Source organism: Anopheles ziemanni, chromosome 3, assembly GCF_943734765.1.
Source record: "Anopheles ziemanni chromosome 3, idAnoZiCoDA_A2_x.2, whole genome shotgun sequence".
Lineage (NCBI taxonomy): Eukaryota > Metazoa > Arthropoda > Insecta > Diptera > Culicidae > Anopheles > Anopheles ziemanni.
In genome coordinates, this window is record NC_080706.1 from 23,290,824 (window position 1) to 23,299,522 (window position 8,699).

General features: G+C 50.0%; 1 protein-coding gene across 1 annotated transcript in view; it reads left to right on the forward strand.

Moving 5' to 3' along the window:
- Window positions 1–7,367, forward strand: part of LOC131284363 (uncharacterized) — a 36,414-nt gene extending 29,047 nt beyond the window's left edge. The window contains exons 5-6 of the mRNA XM_058313218.1: window positions 5,574–5,901; window positions 6,824–7,367. Coding sequence (XP_058169201.1) covers window positions 5,574–5,901; window positions 6,824–6,979 — 484 coding nt within the window. The 3' untranslated portion in view covers window positions 6,980–7,367. The remainder of the gene's footprint in view (window positions 1–5,573; window positions 5,902–6,823) is intronic.
- Window positions 7,368–8,699: the final 1,332 nt, after the last annotated feature.

Genomic DNA, 8,699 nt, shown 5'->3' on the forward strand with positions numbered 1-8,699 from the left:
CCTCCTTCCTTATATTAGAGGGAGATAGGTAGCGTACCACAGACCGTTTGTGCAGTGCATTTAATCAAATAATTGAACAATCCCACGTCGCAACTGTCGCAGGTGTGCTGTCGATTATGATAAAGTGTGCACATACGCGACCATTTTGTCCAGTTCTTGGTAAGCCAGCGCCATTCCACTCCTTCCGATATCTAGTACAGGATCCGCGAATCCACTGATAAAACAAGATAATGGCCGGAACCGTGCGAGCAACGTGGGAAAGGTCCGAAGTTCAGCAACATTTCGCATGAGGTGTACACCGCCAACGCTTGGTGTTTCGGGGTTGGCGCAGTACGTTTGTTTTTATCACCGTGTGGCGTTCCCCGAGCGAAAGATGGACTTGTTTTGATGAATCGTTGATTAGCATTGACACGGGCTCCTGCGCTAAGTGTGTGCGAACCGTTGCTGACGCCAGCAAATCCGTGCGTGTATCCTCGACGAAATCCAGCGGGCCGTGCCTCCAGAAATTGTTGTCCGCACCGACTGGTAACCGACTGCACTAGTTGTTTGTTGTTTTCCGAAGCTAAGGCCTGGGCGGGTTGCTGATAAAAATGTTGTTGTTTGTCGTGCCCATCGGCGCCGGGGCTGATCAACGGGGTAAATAGCAACGAAATAACAACAATTTCTGAGGCAAGACACAGGCAGGTAGAGCCCCAACCATCGGGATGTTGCCAGCTGGTTTTGCGGGCCGACCCACAAATGAGACGCTCACGAGACGCGCTGGGTTTGTTGGGCTTTTTGTTTATCGTGCGGGCGTCCGTGTGCTCACGTCCGTGGCCCGGTTCCATTAGGATGGATCGGGCGGGCCGACATATTCTTGTGCCCACCGAAAAGATTAAGCCGCCGATCGAAATTCCAATCTTTAATTCATTTAAAACCCGTCTACCGATGGCACAAAACCAACCATGCGGGGCGTTTGGACGTTCTGCGATCTTAATGGCGGTTTTAGCTGGTCGCTAATTTTCGCTGCACGAACTTCCTACGGATCTTCGAAAGTTCCCGAAAATTTATGTAATGGGTTTTTGATTATGATTCATTCGCTAGCGCCACTGTGGAGCATTACGATATGGAGCAGCTAAATTAATTTGTGGCACCACTAATGTTTTGAGTCCAGAATTGGATTCCGCTTACGGTTCCCACGCCACACGGTTTGGCAGGAAACATGGTTGGCACTCTGTATGGGGATCAGCTTGTTGATCAATTGGTGGTTTCCTATGAAACGGACGATCTGACATTAAGAGAAGGATGCTTTTAATTCAACGGCTCAATTTAAAAGTATGAACAACCACAACGAATGTTGCAGTACGCATGAGTAACATTCAGCACAGGAAGCAGAAGAAAGAAGGAAAATAAAACCCATAAGACCATACGCAAACCATGGATTTAATCGTTCTGCTTCGGCGTAAAATGTGATGTGGCCAGCCATTCGCTGGAATTCCGTTAGAACTGTTTGCCCGAGAAAACGGGGTGGTATGATAAGTCGGTTGTTTGAATTGTACCGGTTTCCGGCGCAAGCCAGCGGTCCAACATCAAAACATGTTTTCATCAACGCTCAGGCTGCGGTGGTTTGTTTTCGAGCGAATACACCGGGTTTCCACAACTGCGCGTCCCTGAACGCGGCCGCGAGAAGACGGACAGGATCGTGCACGGCTTTGGTGCCGACGTCAGCATTACCGTCAAACAGGAAAAAAAATTTAAACCGAACACTATGGACTTCGTCTCGCCGGCCGTTGGCGTTGTGCGCCGAGATGGTGGCGTCATTGTCCGGTACAATAACCGTTCTCTTATCGTAGTTGTGTGTGTGTGTGTGTGAGTATGTGAGAGTTAATGTTTGTCGTGTCTGGGGCCAAGGTTTTCATGAATGAATTCTTTCAAAGTGAAGCAATCGACGCCCAAAGGGTCGAAGAAACTGCACATACGCTGGCTTATCATGTCTACTACTGACCAACTCTGATAAGTCTGACAGACAACAACAATCGGCCTGGGGTGGTTAGACAATTCCTCAATTCCGATCCATTATCCCCGTTTCGGTGGAGTCACTTGTCTCCGCCGAAGGTTTAATCACACTTAACACTAAACGCTCTAGGAAGCTATAGTTGAAGCTGGCAGCTACATCCGGAAGGTGTTAGAAAGCGCTCTAACGGTGGTCTAATCACGTACTGAGCAGGTGGCATAGCGGCTCGACCAGGACCCTGGTTGGTTTCAGGGATGCAAGAGCAATGCACTGTCATTTGTGTTTGCAATTCAAATTAGTACTACACCACGGCGTTACTATAGACTTGACACAGAGCCCAGTTCGGTTCCCTTCGCATGGTTTCTTCCGTTCTCTTCGTTGGCACAAAAAGTAGCACACGATTAGTGGGGCTTACACCCGATTGGCAACTGTAGCTAAGCTCCAGGTTATTTATCCAAGCTCACTTTTGCGGCACTCAAAAGTACATACCTCAATTAGCGAGACTGCGACGAGGGACTCGACATTGGAGAGGGGGCTTCTTCTTGTCTAGGTCTGGGATGTTGTATCAATATCTTGGAATCAATGTTTTTTGGCCATGGGCTTTTCTTCAGATTGTCTCTTGGTTGCTTTTTTTTTGGCACGCGAAACATTGATGGTGATATCATGAAATAGAGTGGTCATATAACCATATCGATATTAGTAACAGCACGTCGACAAGGTCTGGCATGACTCAACTCGGAGCATTTGATATCGCATGGACAGGTCGCACGAAGTCACCGAATGATCGGTGAACGCCCATGCCGGATGTCGCATATCGGACATGCAGCTAGCACGGTGTCTCGTCTAGTGTATATGAAAAGACACGGGCCATTACGGTTTGCCCCTTGTGCACCACAAGAATTGCACTATCATCTGCACTTTCGTACGTGCGCATACTACTAAAGTCGACTCTTGGAGGTGGCGTACTTATCAGAGGCTGGTGGCCATCGGCTCTGTCATAACGCTGGCCTTTAACTAAATCGCAAACGGTGCACAGTGCTAGCACTAAATGTCATGTAAAGTGAGCTCAGCTTTGGGTCGTAAATCTGAGCAGAGCAGACGGTTTCCGTTGGGCTAGTTTATTGCGATTCCGCCGTAGTCCTACGGCATTAGTAGTCTAATGGTGCCACAACTCAGGCTCATCGATTGATAATTCGAAAGGGTCATATGCCCTTTAATGCCGGAGCGAACCGGAAACGGATTAAGATGTATCGGGATTGCACTGCGAAGTCTTTGACTGGCGAGACAATGCACTCCGGAACCGGTAATCATCCGGTAATTTACAGAATAAATGGGACTTTTGTACGGAGCCGAGAAGAAATCCGGTGGACGGGGGCGTCATTGAAGGTCACGACAGTGATGGGGGCATCAGCCGATTTGTCCCAATGCATAATGCAACTCCGGGGGGGTACCGGGAGGACACTTGAGAGCGACTTTTGCTGTAAGGGTTTGCGGTCGCCCTGGCAAAAAAAAAACCGGTTCCGTAGCCGCGACCTTGACGTGGGCGCGCTCCTCGCTCGGGGTAGTATCGATCGTAGTTCGGAGTTGTGTCCCCCACCCGTTACCCGTCCGTATTCCGCGTCCCCGAACTTTCCACGATCCCGCGATGTACCGTCGGGAAGGTGTTTCGGGGTAGGGTTATTGCTTTTTTGTGATGTTTTTTCTCTCAAACACTGCTCGGAGGGTATCGTAGTATCACTAGACTGACATTGTGGTGCGGACAGAGTTCGTAAAGCATATAATCATCATCGCAAGAGAGGACCTAACCACCCGTTACCGGTTCGCATCCGGAGTTCGTTGGTTACTTTTGAATGTTTTATGACTCAGGTTCGTTCAGGTGAACCAAGGGAAGCTCACGGGGGACAATAAAGAGTCATGGGAGGTTTGTGGCATCATACGGCGCGAGGGGCCGTTGTTTTCCTACGATGGATACACTTATCAAACGGTTCGCCAAGCGCACCACATCCCCCCATCATCTTTCGCGCACGGAAAGTTCCGTTTGACCATACACCGGTTTGAAGGCGTGGGGCATTTCCCACCCGGTGACGATGTTTGCGTTCCGTTCCAATTCGGTTCATTCTATTGCGCCATGTTTTCGAGCATGATCCCCGTCCCGGCCCCCGGCATGATCCAACACAACATCCCGGGGGCTGCCCTTGCTCCAAGAGACGTGCGTCAATGACGTCAGAGTACGCTGCGCGCGTAGGAAAGAGGGAGACGGTTCGATTTGTTTGGCATCGCCTACTGCTCCACCGGGGGCGCTCGCCGTGTGTGTGTGTATGTTTTGTAGTAACGCTCCATCGCGATGTCGCCGCGATAGTGTTCGTAATGGGGGGATAAGAGTTCGCGCGCATCTCGCGCGGCGCAGCAATATAAAAATCGAACCGCCGACGGCGAACCGAAGCAAGTCGAGTACGAACCGTTGCATCTAGCGGACACAAGCGCCACGCAAAGCGAGATTTCGCGTGTTCCTGAGCAGTGCAACAATCACGCGCCACTCGAAAGTGATTGCAAGTAAAAGTTGGTTGCCAGAGAACGGCAAAATAGAACAACCCCAACAAACGCGCGCGACGACCACCCCCTAAGTGTCGGCAGTGTGCTGAGTTCGTGGTATTGAACCGATCATCGACTTTTTGGTAGATCGTCTTGGCTTCAGTCCTTGCGAATCTCTTATCCTTCGTGGTGTGTACGATACCGAATAACCAACGTACCCGAAACGTTGTGCCCGATAAACCCGATAAGGAACCGTGTGTGAGTGTGCGTAGTTGAAGGTGTTCACACATGACAGCGAGTTACCGAACAGTTAGAAGGTTAGCGATTAGAAGGCTAGATACGGCGAAGCCCTCGCATACAAAAAGCCGCTAGGCAACCGGCCAGCCCGACAGTGTATCGTGTGAGTGCTCTGCGAGCGTAGCCACGGCAAAACACACAAACCGGGAGCGGAGAACAAAGCCAGCATCGTAGCAGCCGGAGCCTTTGTAAGGCTTGTGTGCAGGACGATCCTTGAAACAGCCGACCCGGCACAGAGTTTGGTGAATTCGCGTGGTGGATATCTCGCTTTCCGTTTTCGAGAGAGTCCTCCTCCAAGGAGTCATCCAGCCAGTTGAATCCTTCGTTGTGTGGTGTAAAAGTAAAAAGACAGGCGCACAAACGGCAACTGCCCAAGTGCCAGCAACAGTTGAGAAGAAGTGATCGCTTTTGGGTTGACTCAAACAAACAAACAGAACGGGCGAAGGACTAGTCCAATAGTGCAAGTGGTGTGTGTTTGTATACGACAAATGTTCCTTGACACACCGACACGCAAAGTACGCACAGTGCTGTGCACCTGCAGACATTAATCGACAAACTGTGATAGCGTAAAGTTTGTGTTCGGAAATCGTCCTTTTGCAACGGGGAAGGGAAAACGTGTGCATTTAAGTGCTATACACCGCTGCCATACCCCTCTCGCCTCTGCGGGTCCAAACCGACGCGCCAAGATTAACAAGCTCAAGAAAATGGTCGGAAGCACCGGTACCCTAATGACAATGCGTCTCGTCCGCAGTAAGCTGAGAAAGCGGGAGGAATCGTCGACGGTGAGCCCGACGGCCAGCAACGTCGAGGCGCCGCCACACCATCACCACCATAATCACCACCAGCTTCATCACAACGGAACAAGCCATCCTCAGCAGCAGCAGCAGCAGTCGCAGCAGGCGCATAACCATAGCAGCAGTAATCACAACCACCATCACCACCAGCAGAGTAACGGTGGCAGCAGTCCGGAAACGGGCTACTCCGTGCCGACGCCAATCGCCTTCCGCCAGAGCCCGTCCACTGTGTGGGTCTTTCCACCGCTACCACCGCAGCCGAACATCTACAACGCCAGTAGTCAGGTAAGGGGTCCGCCGCCGTCCATGTTCCATTCGTTCTCCCTACCCGCCTTCGGTTCCCACAGACGTTCGTATGCGCGCACGCGAGACAGAGAGATCCTCCTCCATCCGATCTGGTAGGATGGAAATCCTTCCTGGTTTGCAAGCGCGCAAAGCCAAGCAAACGAAGTAAAACAAAGTGACCGGCATCCGGAGCCTTGAACCCGTAGGAAATTTATCATTCGACCGACGATGATCGTCGCTTTGCAAGCCTTCCGTTTGGAAGGTTCCTTACCATCCAAAGCATGGTTGGCAGGGAAAATCAATCCAGTCGCCGTTGCTTCCTAATGGGGAAAAAAGAAGGCACACTAAAAAACAAAAACCACAGACAGCCTGAGAGAGCATCGCCCTCCGTTTCGCTCGTTACCAACAGACGAACGAAGCAGAGTGGTTGAAGGAAGGAGCGATTTTGTTTCTTCTGAAGATTTGATTACAATTTTACGTCGACGAAAAAGGCCTAAGGGGGACACAAACAACTTCCAGCCCCGGGTTGGTCGGTTCAAGAGATAGTTGTTAAAGAAATATTCAACCTGAAGAGAAGACCGAAAGGATTTCGTTAGTTTTAGCGAGCTTGTCTCTGAAGCATCCGGTTGAACTCAATTTGGGAATGACTTTTTCTCAGTCTGCTCCTTTGCACCAAGAAAAAAGCCATATGGTAACAATAGAAAAGGGACAAAATGGCCTCCTTTTTAACGCTGTCGTCGATACTTTCCGGTAACACAAGAAAATTTCAAATTCCACGCGCAACGAACATCTGCTTTCCTTTCCATCCCTTCGAGCTAAAGTACGCAGCCAGTCGCGTATTAGGTTCGCTCTCCAATGCAACAACAGAAAAAAAACACCGAACTAACGCTTTTCTTGTTTTCTTTTTCTCTCCTCTCCGCAGGACGCGTTCGTACATAACGAGAAGACCGGCTTCAAGGGACTGAAACGTCAGCTGTCCGGTCGGTTCAAGCGTCTGGTATCGCGGAAAGCGCACGAACCTGCCCCAGTCATACCGCCCGAGCTGAAGCCCCAGCTCAAGACGATCTACGTGTATTAATCATAATGATTTCCCTTTGGATGAGGAAACCCACAACCCTCCGCCCCTGCTCGTGCCCTCCCAGCCCACGCACACCGTCATAGTGTTATTTTAGTGTCTGCATAGAAAATGCGCCCACAACTGCTTCATCAGCAACAGCAGTAGAAGCAACCACACTAGGGAAAGGAGGAAAAACAAAAAAACTCTATAGAGTCGCAGCAGGCTGATGAGAGGCAAGAACGTGCGACATCTGATCCGCGAGGCTATGTCGCTTTTTCCAAATTAGATTTCCATTCCTCTACTTGAGCGCTCACGCTCGGTGCGGCGTACATATGTATATAAATGTTTACTTTTTTCCCGTTTTTAACTGATTGTATTCACACCGCCCGCTCGGCTCAGTCTAACTCTTTTCCCTTTTGCGGATCAAATTTGTTGTGAAACGCATGCCGCGTGTGTGTGTGTGTGTAGCGAAAGGGCATACAAACCTACTTTCGAAACGTGGCCAATTTTAATACGCCACGGTTAATACCCTTTTTGACGCCTACTAGGTTAGAGCCTCCGTAACGTTTAATTTAATTTATTGTTTTTCCTTAAATCTTGTTTCCTTTTCTAATAAGTGCGACTTTATTGCACCGTGGGTGTGGGGTGGAAAGGGCGCGTAACCGCCCAGTATCCCCGTGTTCCGCACGGTGCAAAGGCAAAAGCAAAATGGGGTGGAAAAATTCAGCTGTTAGCTGACAGAACGTAGCCCCTGGTAGAGACGCTTGTGCAGAGAACCGACCACATACTGACACTTTCAAAACACAAGAGCAGCGACCCGGAATGGACACTTGGTCTTGGACTTGGTCTCAAGGACGCGTAGCGAGAAGTCTCAAGAAAGGAAACGAACTCGCGTGCCCCGTCATCTCTTCCCCGGCTCGGGGTGCTGGAAACAAAATCTCGTGAAGTGTGAATTGAATTGATCGTGCAGAGCAACTACTCGGAAAACGGGGCACACACCACACCGCTTTCATTCGTTCGGGGTGCTAATCGTCTTGCCTATCATTCCATGGCGCCGGAACATTCCATGACGGGCCGGCGCAGCCCTCTATCAGTTAAAAGGCAAGGCGCAAGTAGTACCCCAGCTGGGTGGTTGGTGCCTGCTGCCCCGGACCGTAACCTGCACGAACCCGATAAGACGAACATTCCACCTTCCACGCACCGGCGAAAAGGGGAGGGATGGCGCGGGAGAAGAGACCCTTGCACCTTGACCTGGATGCGCAAAACGGGGCCGTTTTATAGGCTTTTTGGCTGAGATTTTGGCAATCATTTCTTTTCGATTTCGGTAACGTTCCTTACGGCGCGATAATTGCCTTTTTTAAATTGACGTCCATGTTTGATGGAGGATGAGAAAAAAAACATACATTATTAGAAGAAGACTGACACACAAAATGAAAAAAAAAACCCAGGCAAGAGGTCGTTCGCGGTTGTTCGGCTGCACAAGTTGCGGGAAGGATTTCAGGAAGCAAGGGAAAGAAGAAGATTGTATAGGAGCGGATAGGAGGCGGTAGCGGCAAAACGCTAAAAAGGCTAGCAAATGTAGGCAACAAAAAAAGTAAAGAACAGACACCTTTAGTAAGTACGGATGTAAATTTTTTAACCTTGGACCTAGAAAAAGCATGTAGATTACACGACCAAATGTGTCTAACCTTCACTGGGCTATGCGTTATCGTTAGGGAACAGGACGGGGCAGCGTCGTGTA